Consider the following 21,865-nt stretch of genomic DNA (forward strand, 5'->3'; position numbering starts at 1 on the left):
TCAATGTTGTTTTGTGAATGTCTTCATCCTTTATCCCTAACTAATGATATCCTATTCTCAAATCAATATTTTTTAACAATTTTTCTCCTCTCACTTAATCAAATAGATCATCAATGCAGGGTAACATATATTTATTTCTAATAGTTACTTTATTCAATTGCATATAATCTATGCACATTCTGAATGTACCATCTTTATTTTTCACAAATAATATTGGGGTTCCCCAAGGTGAAACAATAGGTCTAATATAACCTTTATCAAGTATTTCATGTAATTTCATCTTCAATTCTAGTAGTTTTGGGATACTCATTCAATAAGGTGCCTTACACACTAGGGTACCTCCTATACTGAATCAATGGAAAATTCTATATCCCTTCATGGAGGTAATCCTGAAATTTCTTCCGAAAATACGTCATTGAACTCCTTGATCACAAGTAATTCATCTAATTTATGGTTTTCAATTTTTTGGACATTTCCTTCAATTTGAACAAAAAAGAGTTTACACCCTTTTTGTGCACTTATTTTCAGCTGTAGTGCTGAAATTTGTCTAACAAAAACAAGTCTTGTTATGCATTCTATTAGTTGTTCAGCTCCCTCCTCATTAATAGAAGTCACAATTTTCTTTAAATAGCTTATTACAACTATTTTCTTCTCTAAAAAGTCCATTCCTATCAGTAAGTCATATGAAGCTAGAGGAAGTATATTTAGTCTTAACTCAATTTTTTTCCTTTTAAGTTTACATGGAAATGTTCTTCATAATTGGTTACTCTTCTCTTTGTTCTTGTTGCCAACTGTACTAACCATGACCTTTTTAATTTTCAGATTACATTTTTCCACCACTTATGCATTAATATAACTGAGACTTTCTCCTAGATCGATTAAGATAAAGAAATTTTGGTTTAGTATGTGACCTTCAATTTCTATCATTATGGACTCATACTCCACTTGCCTATCTTCCAGAGCAACATTTATTCATGGAATGCTTCTTGCAATTTAATTTACTTTAGTGGCTTCATGAATATTTTGAACATTTTTTACAAATATGATATTGTGTGGACAATTTCTTATAATATGGGTTTCCCCACACCGCCAACATTTTTAAGGCTTTCTCTCTTTTGCAGTGACTACCCCTTTATTGTTTAACTCCATAGTAGTTGAACTAGTCTGTGATTGAGCAGGTTGAGGATGATTGTTTTGGCTAAGTCTCCTCCTTTGGTGATCTCTTCCAAAATTCTTCAAAAGAGAGGATTTTGTTTCTTTATTGTTCCCCCAAACTTATTTTTATCCTTATTTTTCCATGATTTTAATCCTTCACTTTTGTTTTTAAATTGTTGATAACACAAGCTTGCCTTTCTCACTACTTCATCCCTTATTTTAGGATTTTCAAATTCAGTCCTTTCTTTATAAGAAATTGGAAAACAATTCAAGAATCTTTGTACCTTGGATTTCTCTTGTTTGATATAAGGAACATATCATAATAAATTTGTGAATTTTGTAACAAATTCATCCATTGTTAGTTGTCCCAACCTTAAATCATGAAACTCCTTTGCACGATCATCATAGTACCTTTCAGTTAAGTAATTGGATTTAAATTGTTTCTGGAATTCTTCCCATGAAACAATTTTATGTTCTAGGCTATGCACTATTTTAGCCTCCTCTCACTATAATACGACTCTCCCTTGCAACTGATATATTCCTAATCTTGCTTTTAAATTACTGTCATACTCATAAACTTGAAAATACTTGGTAATGTTTAACAACCAAGACTTTGCATCCTTGAACTCCATATTTTTTTTAATTCTTTTGGAGAAGCTTTTCTCAGACTCATTTCCACTCTCAAAACTTTTTGTCTCTTAGACCATGATTTTTCCTCTTCAATGGATCTACCTTATCACCATCTACCTCTGTATCTGTAGGTTTTTGACTTGACTTTTCAATCAAATACTTTATCAATTTTTTCCTATTCTTCACTTGCCTTTAGCAAGTGTTCATGACCAGCTCTGATATTGACCAATTCTTGGTGTAAATCTCTTATTATTTCTAATAATTGAGTGGTTGAAGGTGTGTCTTCCCATCCTAGATTCACATGCACTTCTCCTCCCTCAGTAGGAGGATGATTTTAGGCTTCTACCATCTTATATTTTTATTTTGTCTCACTTATGTACTTTATTTTCAACAAAATAACACACATTAGTTTTGCAAACATTACATAATATATCATGACATAAGCATTCTATTTTGTGGTTGTGATTTGCCCTTAGGCCTAGCTCTGCAACCTACAACTTTGATACCATCTATAACATACCCAATTTCATCATACAAAATATATATATATATATATATATATATATATATATATGGCTTATTCTCTTCCGTTTATCTCCTAAGTATTCCTTAGGTTGTATGTAGCTACGATTGGGGGATTTCCTAGTTTGCCTTGCATTAATAACCAAATATTAAAATTTCCTTCCTTTGAACCTTAATATTTTTCTTCATTATAATTAGTTTCTCATTTCCCCTTTGTTATAATTATGTATGTATTGCTCATGGACAGTCTTCATACATATTCATAGTGTTATCATTAATAGAAAGGTAACTTTTAGCATCATAGCCAAAACTCATGTAATAACCTCGTTCTCTATTGAATCATTAAATATATGAATCATGTATTATAGTGTAGTTCCAAGTGCATGCATATTCTTTCACTTTTATTTTATATGGGGCTTTTGAATGGGATATATCATAATGTTTGGGTTCCATGTGGGATAATTTTTGTTTCCCTTTATGTTTAATGTATCACGCATGGTCCATATGACATATGGATCAATGTCCACGTGCCCTTGTTCACATGTTGTTCACATGACCATCATACTGATTTGTTTTAGTGTGGTGATTCATTTCTTGATCATCAACAGTTTTGATTATGAGGAGGTAGCCCTAGGTTTTATTTCCCTTGCGGCATCATTATTTTGAGTTTCATTTAGCTATGCGACTGTAAAGGAGCATCGCTTTATATCGCTCTAAGGGTTTTGTTGTCACAAGGTTTCTTTGAAGCCCTAGATCAAATCATTTGGATCTTTGGCTCTGGTTCACCCTCTGGTTCCAGTACCCATGATTCTTGTCTATCCTAGAGAGTGCGCTCGTTTTGTTGCTCAAGTACATAATACATTAATTGTAGTATTTCTCTAATTAATTTCTTCCATTTCACTTTCGCTATCGTGATTAATTTCACTGCTTTGATTTGTAGGGTAAGGGTGCCATGGGCATTCCTATAAAGGGTTCTCGCCCTTTTTTTTAAGTGAAGGGTTCAAACCTCTCTTTTGATATATTTCCTCCTATGATGAGGTTGCCAAGGTGAGTGGCCAAACTGTTGTGACTCAAAGAATGATTGCATCTAAGCATAACTGTCCATGGGTTCTATGGATACATTTTTACCCAGTCTTTTTCTTTCTCCATTACAGACCTTTCAATTCTCGGGGTTGGAATGGATATGGTGACCTTATCATCAAATAATGAAAATATAACTGAGGTTTCTAATTATATATTTCTTTTCCACTTTCTTCTATATACCCAGTCAAGAGATAGGGTACGACTATGATGGTTTTACAATTCCTCCTTTTCCTTTGATTTTTTGCATAGATGACCAATTAGTATACATATATTTTGAGGAGTGGCTCTAGTTTCTTTTCTAATGGAGAATTTTTCTCATCGTTTAAAATTTTCGTTTTATTTTTCCAATTTTTATTAGTGAATTTCATAATATAATTTTGTTACTAATTACAAGGGTTTCAACTATACCTAGGGTTATCTTGTTATTTTTCTTCACCTTTTATAGGTAATGTTATTCTTTCTCTTAACATAATGCTCTTTTCAATTCTTTATAAGGTTTTTATCATTGATGTTTTCACACTGGGTGTCTAATTTGCACTTAACTGTGTGGCAATCTAGGTATGGTTTTTTTGTTCATGAGATTATGTATGGAATATTTTCCCTCCCATTTTTTCGAAGGTTATGACTTATGGAGTCACGATGATACCAGGTCGGATTTCTACCAGAATCATCACATTAGCCCTATACCAGGGTTGTTGTTCTTTGAGGACATGAATGTCCAAACCCTACCCAAGGTTTCTTTTCCTCTGGACAATTTTCTAGTAATGTAGTTTACGATCTTTTTCATGCGACCCTTAACGACCACAATTTCTTTCTGATACCAAATATATATATATATATATATATATATATATATATATATATATATATATATATCGATTCACAGCATTTAAACTATAGATATTTGTTTCCTTACTATCAAATTCTACCTTATTTATTATGGCTCATATGGATTTCTCATAGATGTAGGCTACCAAATTAATATTTTGGGTTTTTATCAGAGTTTATATAGATATATTAGTTCGATGTTTGTCTTTCCCTTTTTCTCTTTTCTACATGCTTATATTGTTTGACTTATTAACGAGCTACATATAATTAGAGAAGGGAATATATTTTTTTTTCCTACTAGCATGTACCTATAGTGATTCTATAACTTATCTATACATGTCACTAATTCAAATTAGGAATACTTAGCCCAACCCTATTAAAGTTTTTTGCGACCCACTATTGTACTTGGTTATCTCCAAACATGTTGGGAAGTTGTGTTAATGATATAATTAATCAGTCAATGTACCCTTGTTTAGTTATGGTTATTGCATGTAATTGTTATGTTCCTATATTAATTATATAATACTCCTCTTTGCAAACTATTAGTTTCCTTCATTTCTTTCCAGACATGAATTTTACATTTCTTTCACAGTCACATCTTGTTACCCATCCAAATATAATGTTATTGGAGACTCAATTGGCAATTCCAGACATTTCTTTCACAGTCACATCTTGTTACCCATCCAAATATAATGTTATTGGAGACTCAATTGGCAATTCCAGTTTAATAGTACAAGCATATAATTATATAACTCATACTTGGAATAAAATAGTAAATTATTTTAGTAGAATACATTGGTATTTCATGTTTCCTTATCCAAATAGAGATAAAAATAATACCGAGTCTTGTATTCATCATATTAGTAGTCTATTCTTACTCTTATTATTTCTATGTAACAAATTCTTTTACAATCAATATTGATTTTATAATAATAGGTTTAAACTAAATAACCCATAAAGCTATTATACATTAAGTATATCAATCTCTTCTAAACTTCTTTATAAAATACACATAATTATTCACTATACAAGCTAGGCTCGCAAACAAAACAGATAGTTCTTAAGATTTTCAATAACAACAAAGATATACCATATCTAGTTTAGTTTATTTTTCTCAACTCATGTTACGGAAATTCAAAGGACAAATTATATATTAATACGACTAATTAAAACATAAAAAGATTCTTTTGTATCCATTCCAAGCATTCACTTTTATCAATACAAATTGTTTATTTCTATTATAAGCATCTCTTCATAAATTCTTGCTAATCATACTTTCTATTTGCATTCCGAGTTTATAACTTGTATATGCAGGGATATGAGTTGTACATGCATGCAAAATATAATAGGAATATAAATTCTAATCGATCACTATTCGACTATCAGATCCATTATTAATTGGAAAAAACTTTTGTAATATAATAAACATTAATTTCATGCATCATTTGTCGATCTGCAATTTGTAATAATCTAAATCCAATAGAAGCAACTCGAATAGATTTTTTTTTTCCTAAACATAATAGATTTCTTGGGGAATATTCAAGAACCGAGCACGTTCCACGTAACCATGAATTTTTTTTTTTCTTTGAAGAATATCCAAGAACCAAGCACATTCCACACAATCATGAACTCCGTGAGCTAATATCTCATTGCCCTCCAGAATCAACAAATTCTTTCATTTGGTGGTTTATTTTATAGAATCATTCCCGTCTTATTTTTAGCAGTGCCTTGCTTTACGCTTTGCGAGACTTTTGCCCGGGCCTTTCTATTTTAGTTTTTTTCGAAAAAAATTCTTTTATTTTTATTTAAAGCATGTCTTTCACTCCCACAATGCTTTATTCTATCTGACTTAGTATTTATCTTCGAATAAGTGATTAACATAATCTTTCTCTCCCATTATGTTAATTTAATTTCTTTTAATTATTTTGTCCTCCGTATTTTTAGAATACTTTTAGGGAAGCTCTATCATGTGGAATTGACCGCCAAGAACTTTTTCTAAGATGAAAAGGAGTCTTCTAAACTCTAGTTCTCTTTCCTGAATATTTCTAAGCAATTTATTTATTAACTCAATTAAAAATAAAATAATAATTACATGTCATATAAGTCCCGTCATAGCTTCCACAGTCATTCGATCTAATAATATTTCAATGTCTAAAAATAGTAAATGTTCAAAATGCGAAGTCATAAGGGTGTTACAATGTCATCCAATAGGTGGCAGGTAGTTACTAGCTCATTTATGAGCTCTACTTTCCACTCCCAAAGACAACATCTTGTCTTTTAGAGAAGTTATGGATCAATCATATCCACAATCATAATTAATTTAGTCATGCAAATTAGATGCCTAGGACTTAATGAATGGGTAATTAAGAACCATTATTAACTTGCAACCTTTCTCTTTTTCAGCAAGATGTAGCTTTTGTCCTAATTTCCGGACTCCTTATTTCTATTAACAACATAATAATAATAACAAATTTACAGTTATCCTTTATCAGTTTTATCACACTAATAAACTCTTTCCAAATAAGTATTTGAAGCTAAAGCACAACCACACTTAACCATATATACATATTTACAATATAAACTCCAAGTTAGGAGATATCCCATCATCCTCTTCACTCGAGAAGATAATGTCTACTAATTGTCTAGTGAGGATGGTGAGCTTGTAGTCTTTGTTATCTAACTTATCTTTCGTTTCCTTGATTCTAATCGCATTCTCCTATTGTATAGGATCACCATAAGTTAAGACTTTTCACATAAGGATTTTGGTGTGCTAGTAGATCTTGAAGGATTGCATATACCATGAAAACTGAGAGTGGGAAAAGGGAGTCATGTTTGGTATCCAACCTTCAGTAGCATTCTAGACCTGCAGGTCATGGATAAAATGTCATCTGCTTCAATATTTCTTTGCGAGCCAACTGAAGTATGATCTCCTCGGTTCAGATAAAAGCATTGAGTGCTTCAACTTAATACCTATGTTGAGAGAATGATAAAGACTTATTATCAAAATGAATGGACATTAAAAAAAAAAAAACTATGACTATGAATAACATTAAAGAAAACTTTATTAAAAACATCATTATTTATCCGAATAACAAAATAAATATGATCCAAAAAAATTAATAAACCATCCAAATCGAGAATAGCCACCACCCATATTATAAATAGCAAATATACATTCTATAAATAACAAATAATTTTTATAAAACATTAAGCAAGGATAATATATGGCAACTTTTTAAAACATTAACTAGTGTTAATATATGGCTTGTTCAATGCAAGGAGATGAGTCTACCTTTTCAATACCCTTGACATAATTATCAACCAATCAATTATTTTCGAGGATTCAAATGTCTTTTATTAGTTACAAAAGTTCAATCCTAAAAAGTAACGGTGGCTTATCCATTTGTTTATTTGTTGAATAAACATAATAAGTTATATGATTTTTAACTAATTATATAGATAAATCTATTTATTTTAAATAAAAGGTTTAAGGTTTCAATGTAATTAGTAATCATTATTAAAGGAATGATAAAGCTTTAATTTTTATAAAATATTTTATAATATTTTTAATAGTAATTATTAATTAAAGTTATAGTTTATTTCAAAAATAAATAAAAATAAATAAACTGTAAATTTTTGTGATTCATAATGTTGAGTGTCACACACTATTACAGATCTAATTTTTTTTTTATTTTACCATCATACAAATAAGCATATATATGTATATCATATGGAATTTCTTGCACCGCCCGACAAATTACAATAGACCACTATCCTGAGCATTACAATCAAAGTTTTTACTTAACATAATACAAACGTTATGATTTGAATACATCCACCCGCTCATGCGAGGGTTAATAATTTCCCCTATACCCATGATTTGGTAATGTTTATGCGCTGGGTAATTTTATTATGTGGCGAATTTCTAATATATGGTTTACAAAATCCAAGGTGTATTCCGGGTATAGTGAACGGTTCTCCTTCGTAAATGTTTTCTTTATGGCAATTACTATGTTATGTACTGCTTTATATCCCCGAGGGTGTTGATGTGGTGGTATTCTGACCGGCTCCGGCGCTCATCCAGCTGGTCTGCTGTGCGTCGACCATCTGGCTTGATGAACGGTCAGCCATCAAGCTGCCATGTGCCGTAGCGTGCCCGGTGCTCCAAACGCCATGCGGCCTGACTTCTCGAACTTGCCAATTCGCGGTTGTTTTTCCCAGTTTCTTTCCTACTGATCGGACGATGGTAACATGTTCGGCCAGATCGAGGGCTAATGTTGAGCCACGAGGCGGAGGAAGCATTGAAATATTTAAGAAGCGTTTCTCGTTTCGGCTTGTTTCTTGTTTCATTGTGGAACGACTGTGTGATGCTTACAACGTTGTGGCACTTTGCCATACCCTGAACCTTTCGTCTCCAGGTAATCGGTGCACAGCAGATTGCCGCTGCCATTCTTCCCGGTTTCAGGTATAATCACTCTTATTCAAGTCCCACTTCTCATCCTTCTTGTGTTTTGCCAAATGCAATCTTCGCGGCTCCAGATATGACTACACTCTCTGTTAAATTTTTTTTTTCTTTTCTCTCGGCGTTTTCATGTAAAGTTCTAAATTCATGGTTTTATTGTTGTGTTCAGGAGGGTGGTTCGAAGGCTAGCCAGCAATGTGGGGAGTCTGCTCCACTCCTCTGCCATCCAACCTCAGGTAAGAGCCATGCATTACCATATGACCTGTTTTTCACTTTTCCAAAGGTGATGGCTGAACCGATGTTCGCCTGAACAGGAAAGTCGAGGGTCCTGCTCTTGTATTTGGAGTCCCTCCGCCATACATCAAGGGTTTCCTCGCTGGAAAGTTTTTATGTCTCATTCCCATTTTGGGTGGCTACATTACATTTAGTTTTCTTTGCCCATACTCAGGCGGAACCACCGCCAAAGGCGTTGTACGCTGGGCTTAAGTTGTATAACTGTCTTTCATTATTTGGTTTACGCTCCTGAGCACAGACAATGCTTCTTGTTAAACGATGTTTATAGTATATATATAATGCTATTCCTTGGTTTGGTTTTAGTTACGAAATTGTTATTGTGACACAAGAATTAGTTTTTCTATGGTTAGTACTTTTCTAATAATGGTTCGGCAATAGAGCCCCTGCTGGTTAAGCACATGCTTAAGCTCAGCTATGGCGACACTTTCAGAGCCAGGACAAATTGTTAATATCTGTTGTGCGTGCATAATGTTAATGGTTCTTTTTTTTGTTCCACGGTGACAGGGATGTATCCGTCTGTAAATGTCTTATTCTGCATGCATATGTACCCGTCTGTAAATGTCTTATTCCGCATGCATATATATTTCAGTCAAATGTCTCAGTTATATAATGGCGGAGGAATGTTGTCGCTCCAGAGCATGTGTTTTATTCCGCCGACGATGTGTTCGGCCTTCACTTTTCTTTGGTAGAGGGTTTGGATAGTCCATTGTATTAATGCTATTATGATTCGAAATAGGAAGCTATTTATTCTGTATATGGCTATATTTCTTTTCGTTTTTCGCTTGCATTTGATCACAGAGAAGGGCTTTACCGTTTCCTTCTGTTTAATATTCTTGCTACCACCTGTGCTATAGAGTTTTTCAGTTTGATATGTTCTATGCTTGTATTCTTGACTGAAAGATACAGATTCTGTCTCTGCCGGTTGCACAGAAACTATATTTTTTTTTAAAATAAATGAATAGATTGCTTTTCCATTATTTTTATTTGCTTACAAAAGACCATAAAAGGATTCCCTAGTTAAAAGGCTTAGTAAGCCATACCTATTTAGCAGCAAACTTGTTCGTAATGCTTGTCAACCTCCTGTCCGTAGGAAGATCCTTCTCGATCTTCCACCCCCAAGCACTTCTGCAGATCCTCTTGTCTGCAATCTCACTGGCTATGCCAGGTCTCGCAATCTGATCCTAACCAGACGTAGCGGATTCAGGAAATCTCTTCCTTTCAACCATGCTATCTGGTCACTACCAGACATAGCATCTTCCCCATTCCTGCCATCTGATCCTAACCAGACTTGGCATTTTCCCCCTTTTTCCTCCTGGGGTCTCAACTGCCTCATGAAGGTAGTTAGGTTTTTTTATTTAACTACCTCAACAGTTATTAACCACAATTAATCATATACTCAAATTAAATAGTGATGACACAATTAATTATCATAATAGTTAACAACACTAACAACAGAGTTTTTATACTTATCAAACAGAGTTTTAGCTCACAGTTAAATTTACTATTTTACCAACATTAACACTTCACGAGGAGCATTACATCTCCCCCTCCTGAAGTTCTACATCGTCCCGATGTTGCTGTTCATCCAAAAACAGTCTGGGATAAGCTTCCCTCATACTCTGCTCATCCTCCCAGGTGACCTCATCAGGCCCAAAGTGCTGCCATTGCACTTTAACCTGGTTGATGACCCTTTTCCGCAGCTCGACTCTTCTCCGATCTAGTATGTTCACTGGCTCGACCATGAACTCTCCTTCCGGTTCCACCTGAAACACATAGTATTCAGATTAGCTGCTTACTAACATTCTATTTTAGTTTACGTTTATTAACAGCCTTTTCTTACCTGAATGTCCTGCCAACTTATTATGTGCCTAGGGTCATAAACATATTTCTTTAAAACTGATACATGGAAGACATTATGGACCCAGATATGGCTGGGTAGGGCTAGTTGATAAGCTACCGGCCCCACTCGCGCTAAAATCTGGAAGGGCCCATAGAAGCGAGGTGCCAATTTGGCACAAGCATTCCATTGGAGAGTACTTTTCCTAGCTCGGATTCTGACATACACATGCTCACCCACGTGATATTCTTTAAATGTTCTCTTCCGATCTGCAAAATTTTTCTGTCTGTCCTGAGCTATTTTTAAATTAGCCCGGACCCTCTTGACCATGACTTCCATCTCTTCCAACATCTCAGGACCCAGCAAGAGTTTGTCCTCTGGTCCACCCCAACTGGATGGTGTACGGCATTTTCGGCCGTAAAGCACTTCGAATGGACTCATCCTCAAGGATGCATGATATCCATTGTTATAAGAAAACTCTACAAGGTGTAAATACTCCTCCCATCGGGTAGGTTGTTGCATCACATAAGATCTCAGCATGTCTTCCACCACTTGATTCACCCGCTCAGTCTGCCCGTCAGTCTACGGATGATAAGCGGTGCTGAAGTTCAATTGAGTTCCCAGACCTTCAAACAAGGTCCTCCAAAAAACTGATGTGAATTTAACATCGCGATCGGATATTATTGTTTTTGGCAGCCCATGAAGTTTAAATATATTCTGCATAAAAACATTTGCGATTTGAGCCGCACGATATGTGGATTGAACCAGTATGAAGTGATCTGACTTACTGAGTTTGTCTACTACAACCATTATAGAGTCATTGTTCCTTTTGGATTTTGGAAATCCCGTAATAAAGTCCATGGTAATGGTCTCCCATTTCCATTCTGGTATGGGTAATGGCTGTAGTAAACCCGCAGGGTGCTGATGTTCAGCCTTAACCTGTTGACATTCTAAGCATCGCGCCAGATATTCTACCACATCCCTCTTGATGCCTGGCCAGTGGTACTCCTTCCGAAGCGAGGTGATTAATTTTTGGTAGCCCGGATGTCCCGCATAAGGACTTTTATGATATTCATCCAAAATCTTTTCTTTAATATTGCTCTGATTGTGTACATAAATTCTCTTCTGGTAACACAGAATTCCGACTGCATTCAAATTGTACCCTTGTTGTATTATGTGGGTATTTAAATCCTGCACCAGCTGCTTCTTTTGTAGGTAAATCCGATCTTGTGCAGCAGCCTCTTCAATTTCTTTGTCAAGGGTGGACCGTCCTTCACTAATACCAATTTCATAAATGCAATGCACTTTTCGGCTCAGTGCAATAGCTACCCTATTTTCTTTTCCTTTCAGGTGCTTAATTTCAAAATCGAAATTTCCCAAAAAGTCCACCCATCTCGCTTGTCTAGCATTTAAGGTTGGTTGACTAAAGTAGCTAGTCAAACTATGGTGATCGGTCATCAGCAGGAATTTTCTTCCCACTAAATAATGGTGCCACATTTTCAGCGCATGAACTACCGTGGTTAATTCCAGATCATAGGCAGAATACTTTTGCTCATGTTCTTTCAACTTTCTGGATTCATATGCAATCACCTTACCTTCCTGCATTAACACCCCACCTACGCCCTATTTACTTGAATCTGTGAAAACTACATATTCTTTTTCTGGATCTGCAACACTCAGCACAGGTGCGGTGGTGGGCAGGTGTTTGAGCTGTTCAAAGCTCCGTTGACAATCTCTTGTCCACTTAAATACTTTTCCCTTCTTTTGCAAGGAGGTGATAGGGTATGCAACCCTGGAAAAACCTTCTACAAACCGTCGGTAATATCCAGCCAGCCCCATGAAGGATCGGATATCTGCTACGTCCTTGGGTATTGGCCATTCCATTATAGTTTCGATCTTTTCGGCGTCCATAGCTATACCTTCTTTTGTAATGATATGTCCCAAATACTGGATCTGTTCTTTATAAAAATCACATTTGCTAAATTTACCGTATAGCTGATGCTCCCGTAGTGTCTGTAACACTATTCTAAGATGCTCCTCATGCTCTTTAATATTCCGGGAGTGTATAAGTATATCATCAATAAAGACTAACATGAATTTGTCTAGGTACTGATGAAATACACTGTTCATCAAGCACATAAATGTCGCAGGTGCATTAGTCAACCCGAAAGGCAGTACCACAAACTTGTAGTGTCCATAACGAGTACGAAAAGTTGTTTTGGCTATGTCCTCATCCCTAATTCTGATTTGATGATAGCCCGACCTCAAGTCAATCTTTGAAAAGATTGTCGCCCCCTTCACCTGATCAAACAACTCATCAATGCGGGGTAGTGGATATTTGTTTTTAACTGTCAATTTGTTCAGCTGTCTATAATCTATGCACATACGAAGAGTTCCATCCTTTTTCCTAACAAACAACACAGGAGCCCCCCAAGGGGATACACTGGGACGGATATACTTCTTATCCAACAACTCTTGCAGCTGCATCTTTAACTCAGTTAATTATGGCACACTCATCCGATAGGGTGCTCGGGATACTGGGGCTGCACCGGGTACCAATTCAATGGTGAAGTCCAAATCTCTTTTGGGCGGCAGCCCTGGTATTTCTTCTGGAAATACATCTGCAAAATCTTGCACTACCGGTATATTTTCCACAGACGCAATTTTATCTTCAGACCCAGCATACCCTACTTGTATTGCATATATTTGGCATTTCTTCCGGACACTTTTAGCTAGCTGTGAGGCCGTAATTGGCCGGATCTGCACCGGTTTTTGGATGCCTTGAATTTCTTTTTCCACTCCCAGTTCATCTCGGTAAGAAATTGTTTTTGTCTTACAGTTAATTACAGACCATCGCTTTTCCAACCAGTCCATTCCTATCAGCACATCATATGATCCAAGAGGGAGTACATTCAATTCTGTTATTATTGTCTGACCAGCTAACCTTAGTGGACAGTTGCTGACCTTAGTCAGTACTCGTCTTTTGGCCCCAGTGGCCAGCTGTACTAACCAAGGATTTTTAAACTTAATAGTTTGCAAACTACAGCTTTCCACAACTTTGGGACTTACATAGCTTAAAGTAGCTCCTGGGTCTACTAAAATAGAAACAGTTCGATCAAAGATCTTACCTTCAAACTCTATCATTGTTGGTTGGTAATCGGCTTGTCGATCCTCAAGTGCTGCATTTATTCTGGGCATGGATCGGGCCACATCTCCCACCGTAGAAGCTTCGTAAATCTGGGACAACTGATCACTTTCCTTCCGATGAGGACAATTTTTAATATAATGGGGTCCGCCACAACCCCAACACTGAACCGGTGGCCTAGCTGAGCCTTCATTATCCATCCTAACCTGTTGTTCACTATATTTAGATTCAGCAGGTGGCTTAAATCTGATCTGACTTCTTGATGGGTTTTTAGTGCTGGCCCCTTTCGAGAATCCTTTGTGAAAGCTGCTGCGAGTTCCCTTAGCTCCCACAGTCATTCTGCTGCTCTTTTTATCTGCCCAGCGCTTCCCAGAATTTTCTCCTTTTTGTTTGCTCTGCTGGTAACATAGTCTAGCCTTCCGAATCGCTTCATCCATCGTCTTCGGATTATCAAACTCAATTCTTTCTCGCATTGCCAGGGGTAGGCTGCTAACAAACCGCTGCACCTTAGCCTTCTCCTCTCGAATGTACGGTACATAGCGAAGCAGGGATGTAAATTTAGTTATGAACTCATCTATGGTTTGCTGCCCAAGCCGCAGATCATGGAATTCTCGTGCTTTTTCATCATAGAAGCGTTCTGTCAGGTATTTTTCCTTAAAGTATCTTTGAAAAGTCTCCCAAGTCACATCTTTCTCACTCACCCCCCACACCATCTAGACCTCTTCCCACAATAATGTGGCCTTGGCCTGCAGCTGGAATATAGCCAGCCGTGCCTTAAGATGGTGATCATACTCGTACACTTGGAAATAATTATTCATATTGATTAGCCATGCCCCTGCAGCTTCTTCTGATTCCCCATCGAAATGAGGTGGTTTAATCTTCCGAAACTCCCCTTATAATTCTATTCGCGGTCTTTTTGGAGTTTGATATTCAGAAGCGTTAACAGACTTCTCTCCTCGCGTCTCCACACTTTCCTCTGCTTCCTCCTGTTCAGTGTGATAGCTTTGTTCATCTGTTACTCGTGTCTATTCAGGCCTAGGATGAGACTGCTGTTGATGTTGTTTATCAGATAAACTTTTCAGAATCCTCTCTTGTTCCATGTTTAATCTTGCGTTGTCCTCACGCAAACGGGCCATTTTTTCCTTCAGCTCCTGGACTATCCTCAATATTGTCAAATCAGTATTGCGGCCTTCTGCTCCCAGTTGTACCCATAACTCAGGATAACCCTGAGGATGAGCAACATTATCTGGTTGATCCAAATTTCCATGACGAGCGCTACTTGCTCTCCTCATTCCGCTGTTACCTGTACAAGATTAGCTCATTCAACAGATGTAATTGTATATTTCAGTATACTCTTAACTTGTTTGCCATGACACTATTTATGCATTGCTGTTTTATTAAAATTTACCCGAGGTCACAGAGTTGTAAACCTTGGCTCTGATACCAATTTGTCACACACCATTACAGATCTAATTTTTTTTATTTTTTATTTTACCATCATACAAATAAGCATATATATGTATATCATATGGAATTTCTTGCACCGCCCGACAAATTACAATAGACCACTATCCTGAGCAATACAATCAAAGTTTTTACTTAACATAATACAAACGTTATGATTTGAATACATCCACCCGCTCATGCGAGGGTTAATAATTTCCCCTATACCCATGATTTGGTAATGTTTATGCGCTGGGTAATTTTATTATGTGGCGAATTTCTAATATATGGTTTACAAAATCCAAGGTATATTCCAGGTACAGTGAACGGTTCTCCTTCATAAATGTTTTCTTTATGGCAATTACTATGTTATGTACTGCTTTATATCCCTGAGGGTGTTGATGCGGTGGTATTCTGACCAGCTCCGACGCTCATCCAACTGGTCTGCTATGCGTCGACCATCTGGGTTGATGAACGGTTAGCCATCAAGCTGCCATGTGTCGTAGCGTGCCCGGTGCTCCAAACGCCATGCGGCCTGACTTCTCGAACTTGCCAATTCGCGGTTGTTTTTCTCGGTTTCTTTCCTGCTGATCGGACGATGGTAACAGGTTCGGCCAGATTGAGGGCTAATGTTGAGCCACGAGGCAGAGGAAGCATTGAAATATTTAAGAAGCGTTTCTCCTTTCGGCTTGTTTCTTGTTTCATTGTGGAACGACTGTGTGATGCTTACAGCGTTGTGGCGCTTTGCCATACCCTGAACCTTTCGTCTCCAGGTAATCGGTGCACAGCAGAATGCTGTTGCCATTCTTCCCGGTTTCAGGTATAATCACTCTTATTCAAGTCCCGCTTCTCATCCTTCTTGTGTTTTGCCAGATGCAATCTTCGCGGCTCCAGATATGACTACAGTCTCTGTTAATTTGTTTTTTTCTTTTCTCTCGGCGTTTTCATGTAAAGTTCTAAATTCATGGTTTTATTGTTGTGTTCAGGAGGGTGGTTCGACGGCTAGCCAGCAATGTGGGGAGTCTGCTCCACTCCTCTGCCATCCAACCTCAGGTAAGAGCCATGCGTTACCATAGGACCTGTTTTTCACTTTTCCAAAGGTGATGGTTGAACCGCTGTTCACCTGAACAGGAAAGTCAAGGGTCCTGCTCTTATATTTGGAGTCCCTCCACCATACATCAAGGGTTTCCTCGCTGGAAAGTTTTTATGTCTCATTCCCATTTTGGGTGGCTACATTACATTTAGTTTTCTTTGCCCATACTCAGGCGGAACCACCGCCAAAGGCGATGTACGCCGGGCTTAAGTTGTATAACTGTCTTTCATTATTTGGTTTACGCTCCTGAGCACAGACAATGCTTCTTGTTAAACGATGTTTACAGTATATATATAATACTATTCCTTGGTTTGGTTTTAGTTACGAAATTGTTATTGTGACACAGGAATTAGTTTTTCTATGGTTAGTACTTTTCTAATAATGGTTCGGTAATAGAGCCCCTGCTGGCTAAGCACATGCTTAAGCTCAGCTATGGTGACACTTTCAGAGCCGGGACAAATTGTTAATATCTGTTGTGCGTGCATAATGTTAATGGTTCTTTTTTTTGTTCCACAGTGACAGGGATGTATCCGTCTGTAAATGTCTTATTCCGCATGCATATATATTTCAGTCAAATGTCTCAGTTATATAATGGCGGAGGAATGTTGTCGCTCCAGAGCTTGTGTTTTATTTCGCCGACGATGTGTTCGGCTTGCACTTTTCTTTGGTAGAGGGTTTGGATAGTCCATTGTATTAATGCTATTATGATTCGGAATAGGAAGCTATTTATTCTGTATATGGCTAGATTTCTTTTCGTTTTTCGCTTGCATTTGATTACAGAGAAGGGTTTTACCGTTTCCTTCTGTTTAATATTCTTGCTACCACCTGTGCTACAGATTTTTTCAGTTCGATATGTTCTATGCTTGTATTCTTGACTGAAAGATACAGATTCTGTCTCTGCCGGTTGCACAGAAACTAGATTTTTTTTTAAAGAAATGAATAGATTTCTTTTCCATTATTTTTATTCGCTTACAAAAGACCATAAAAGGATTCCACAGTTAAAATGCTTAGTAAGCCATACCTGTTTAGCAGCAAACCTGTTCGTAATGCTTGTCAACCTCCCGTCCGTAGGAAGATCCTTCTCGATCTTCCACCCCCAAGCACTTCTGCAGATCCTCTTGTCTGCAATCTCACTGGCTATGCCAGGTCTCGCTATCTGATCCTAACCAGACATAGCGGATTCAGGAAATCTCTTCCTTTCAACCATGCTATCTGGTCACTACCAGACATAGCATCTTCCCCATTCCTGCCATCTGATCCTAACCAGACTTGGCATTTCCCCCCTTTTTCCTCCTCGGGTCTCAACTGCCTCATGAAGGTAGTTAGGTTTTTTTATTTAACTACCTCAACAGTTATTAACCACAATTAATCATATACTCAAATTAAATAGTGATGACACAATTAATTGTCATAATAATTAACAACACTAACAACAGAGTTTTTATACTTATCAAACAGAGTTTTAGCTCACAGTAAAATTTACTATTTTACCAAGATTAACACTTCACGAGGAGCATTACGTTGAGATAGAATGATTCTGGAAAATTATATATTAATTTTTTTTTGGGTATTCTAACGAGGTTAAGGAGTTGTCCCCTGGAAGGTTATGGAAACTCCGGTCTTATTTAGAGAAAATCGGGCAAGGATTTTTGTAAATCCAAGTTATAGTTGTTAAACTTCAAAATTTTAGCTAGACATTTTTGATGGTGCTGAATCCATTTCCACCATAAAAACACTGCCTCTACAAGATTTTTTGAAATTTTTTTGCCCCCACTTTTGGCTGTCGAGGGAATTCCTCTGCCTCGTTAGAGGACTCCAGTTTTTTTATCTTGATAATGAATTCACTTAGAAGTTCTAAAGGTGTGGCAAAATATGAGATGTGATTTTCCAAAGCATTATATCTTAGAAATGAAGACCATATGAATGTGTGTTATTAGTAAGTCTTGGTATTGACCCATGATAACAAAGCTTATTGAGATTAAAAATCTAAGTGATAATGTAGAGGTAAATCTTTATGGTTATATTCTTACATATTTTTTAATATGTATTTAACTCATATTAATTTTTTTTATAATTAATAAAATAATAATGATAATAACAATACGAGGAAATTATAATTTAACTATTAATAATTATTAGGTTGATGCTAAATACTTAACGTTCATAGAATATGTAAGAATATTCATAGTGATATTTATATATAAGGTTAAAATTTATCTCCAAGTTAATTACACATTTTAAATTAATTTATTTCAAATTAAGTAATTAATAAACATGTCATATTAAATATAAACCATGGTATTGATCCATAATATTATAACAAAATGAAAATAATTCTGTTTAAAAATATCATTACATGTTTTTTAAAATATAACTCATGCTTGTTAAATTTTATAATTTATTAAAATATATTAAAATAAATGTACTTTATTCACCACATTTATATGGCTACAGTACTACAACGCTCTAATATTCATCCTTTCATAAGAGAGAGCGGATTGTATAAGCTCTCGGCCAATATTCATCATTTCACAAGAGAGAGGAGCAGATTGCAGATTCTATAGGCTGTCGTTTTGTAGATAGTGTAAACAAACTCCATGAGGTTGGATGGGAAAGTATATTCTATGGACTGTCGTTTTGTATAAACAAACATTATGAGGATTGACTCAAGTTACACTACACTTCGAGAAATACCTTCATTCCTTCGTTTCAGGGTATACGAACCTGCAGAATGGCTAGGTTTCATTGGTTACATTTCGAAAATTAGAAATCTGCAACCATCAAACTTCAATGCAATTGATAGAAATCAGAAAACTTGAAGCGTCAAACTTCAATGCAACTGTTCGAAATCGCTAAGGAAGAACAATATAGTCCGTGCCTGTTTGGAAGACAGTACCCGATAATGAGTGTCAACACTTCAGAATTATGACAAATTTGTCTGCAACTGTCACGTGATTTGTACTGTTTTTTGGTGTACCACATGACCTTCTTCAATTCTCGTCTTGAATAGAAGATACCATGGACAAAGAAGGAGATCACTCGCTCGCTCACTGTCACACTATAAATACTGTTAGCAGGACTGCTACACATCAAGAAGCTGCCAACGCCAGTACAATCGCAATGGAAGAGAGTTGTGATAGGGAGACAGGGAGGCTCGTGGCCGCCCCTTTTCTGGTGAAGACGTATCGTTTCGTGGATGATCCCTCTACAGACCGCATTGTTTCATGGGGAAAGCATAACAACACTTTCGTGGTATGGCGCCCCAAAGAATTCTCCACGTCTATACTGCCGAGTTATTTCAACCATACCAATTTCGCTAGCTTCATTCGACAGCTCAATACTTATGTAAGTATTCTTTCAATTTAATGTAACTCATCATTAATGCAAGCAAACCCAAAATGTGGGTGTGTTAATGTAGTTTTTCAGGAAGAAAAAGCGAGATTATATTATATCAGAAATATAGTTTTAATGTAGTTGATAAGGTTGGTGATTGAGATTTTATGTTTTTAGTGTTGAGGTTTCCAATTATCAAGCCTTATTTATTTTGAGGACAAATGAATGATGAAAATCTGATGAACGGAGATCAGATTTTTATTGGTAATAAAAATAAATTGAATTGTAATCCACGATTCCAATTTTCTACGGGATTTGAAAGAAAAATTCAATACAGAAGCCTCGATTTTGAAAAATATTTTTTAAATTCAATGATGCAGGGATTTCGAAAGGTAGTTCGAGGGCGCTCCGAGTTTGCGCACGAGTTATTCAGGAAGGGCCAGAAGCAACTCCTCTCTCATATCCAGAGAAGAAAGTCCTGCACTACGTCTGCAACGAAGGCATCTCGAATGGTGGAGCATGCTAAAACGTTATCACTAATCCCTACCTCACCATCCACACCACCACACTCCGGCGTTCCGGCGGCGGCCGCTTCTCTGTCGGAGGAGAACGAGATACTAAAAAGAAATAATTCGTTGCTGTTATCGGAGATTGCCCGCCTCCAGAATATATGCGCAGCCATATCACGCTCTTTATTGGGCACAACACCCGGAATGCTCCTGGACAGATTGCCTTCCTTCATCGACCTGAACAAATCAAAAGTACTCGACAACGCCATGAATAGAAAAATGGACAGCTTGCAGAGTCGTAGTAGCTGTTTCATGACAGATGTTGCAGAGGAGAGCAATACGAACCCTCCAGAACTGTTTGGAGTCCGTCTTTGTTAGGAAAAGAGGGTGCCTTTATGTTACTTTACTGTTTCACTGTTTGATTGGATGAATAATATATTTTTCCAGTCTTCTTGGTTCATTGAGCCTTTTGTCTCTCCGACATGTGGCTTTGATGCTTCTCTGATTAATGTTATCGACCGTATAAAATAGATCCGATAGAATAGTCACAGCCATTTCCAACGGGACAGGCGCTGTTTATCGACGCCACAATTTATTGGGTGGATAGTTTTTAATTTTTGGTAGAATATTATGTAAGAATTTCTTTTCAAGAAATGTAATTTTAGAAGTGTTTGAATTTTTTTTAATGTAAAAATGAATTGAAATTTTTTAATGGTAAAAATGAATTGTATTTTTTTAATGGTGAAAATAAATTTAATAACTTATGAATAAATTTAATATTTAAAATTTTGTAGCTCCCTAATTCAACTTTCCAATCCAATTAATTTTCTCAAAATCATACTAAAATTTCCATTTTATGATGAAAATTGTATCCTGATTCACCTAGACTTGCATGCAGTCTTCTGATCTCTAGCGAACGGAAACGCCACCATGGCAGGATACATTTCCTATGTTAATTGGTTTTGATATTTTTATTGCCTATTTGATATTTATTGCAATGTTACGGATCAATTCAATTGTTTTAAAGCCAATTTCGAGAGCCCACAAAGCCTGCTATAGGAGCAGATCCGTACAGGATCCTTAACTTTCATCAAATTTAATAAAAAAATCTAAAACAGGCCAAATAATTCTCGACTTTGATAAAATTTAATAAGATAAATTTAATTTAAATAAATGATAATAATTATCAGCATGTAAATAATAATAAATAAATAAAATTTTAAACAAAACGCCAAACATTTTAGATAATTTTTTTAAATTTTATCAAAATAAAAAAAGATTTATAATAATATTCTTTATCATTTACTAATTCACATTAAAAAAAACTTATTTTTAAATGGTTTAAATATAAAAAGAATATAGGTAAAAAAACCAATATTATTAAATGTAATGTTCATATCCGTAATCTATATTTTAGTTTTTGCTGCAATGCATGGTATGAAATCACGTGTATTGATATAATTTTTCAAATGTCTCTCTATTATTAGTCCTTGCCATTTGGCAATGGCTAGGGACTATAGTAATCGAAAAT

General features: G+C 36.1%; 1 protein-coding gene across 1 annotated transcript; it reads left to right on the plus strand.

Moving 5' to 3' along the window:
* The first annotated feature begins 19,607 nt into the window (after window positions 1–19,607).
* On the plus strand, window positions 19,608–20,920 carry LOC149167511 (heat stress transcription factor B-4-like). The gene is made up of 2 exons (XM_089431546.1): window positions 19,608–19,837; window positions 20,206–20,920. The coding sequence occupies exons 1-2, from the start codon at window positions 19,613–19,615 to the stop codon at window positions 20,710–20,712; spliced, it is 732 nt and encodes a 243-aa protein (XP_089287672.1). The 5' UTR covers window positions 19,608–19,612; the 3' UTR covers window positions 20,713–20,920.
* The last annotated feature ends 945 nt before the right edge of the window (window positions 20,921–21,865 follow it).

Source organism: Pinus tabuliformis, chromosome 5_1 (genome assembly GCF_031772625.1).
Source record: "Pinus tabuliformis cultivar Carrire ecotype Pingquan chromosome 5_1, CPIR1, whole genome shotgun sequence".
NCBI classification, from domain to species: domain Eukaryota; kingdom Viridiplantae; phylum Streptophyta; class Pinopsida; order Pinales; family Pinaceae; genus Pinus; species Pinus tabuliformis.

What these genes read in the sequence shown, in the direction of transcription:
- LOC149167511 (XM_089431546.1), top strand. Translation starts at nt 19,613, where the DNA reads ATGGAAGAGAGTTGTGATAGGGAGACAGGGAGGCTCGTGGCCGCCCCT. An exon ending in TTCGACAGCTCAATACTTAT is followed by an intron (nt 19,838 to 20,205) that starts GTAAGTATTCTT and finishes TCAATGATGCAG; the next exon opens with GGATTTCGAAAGGTAGTTCG.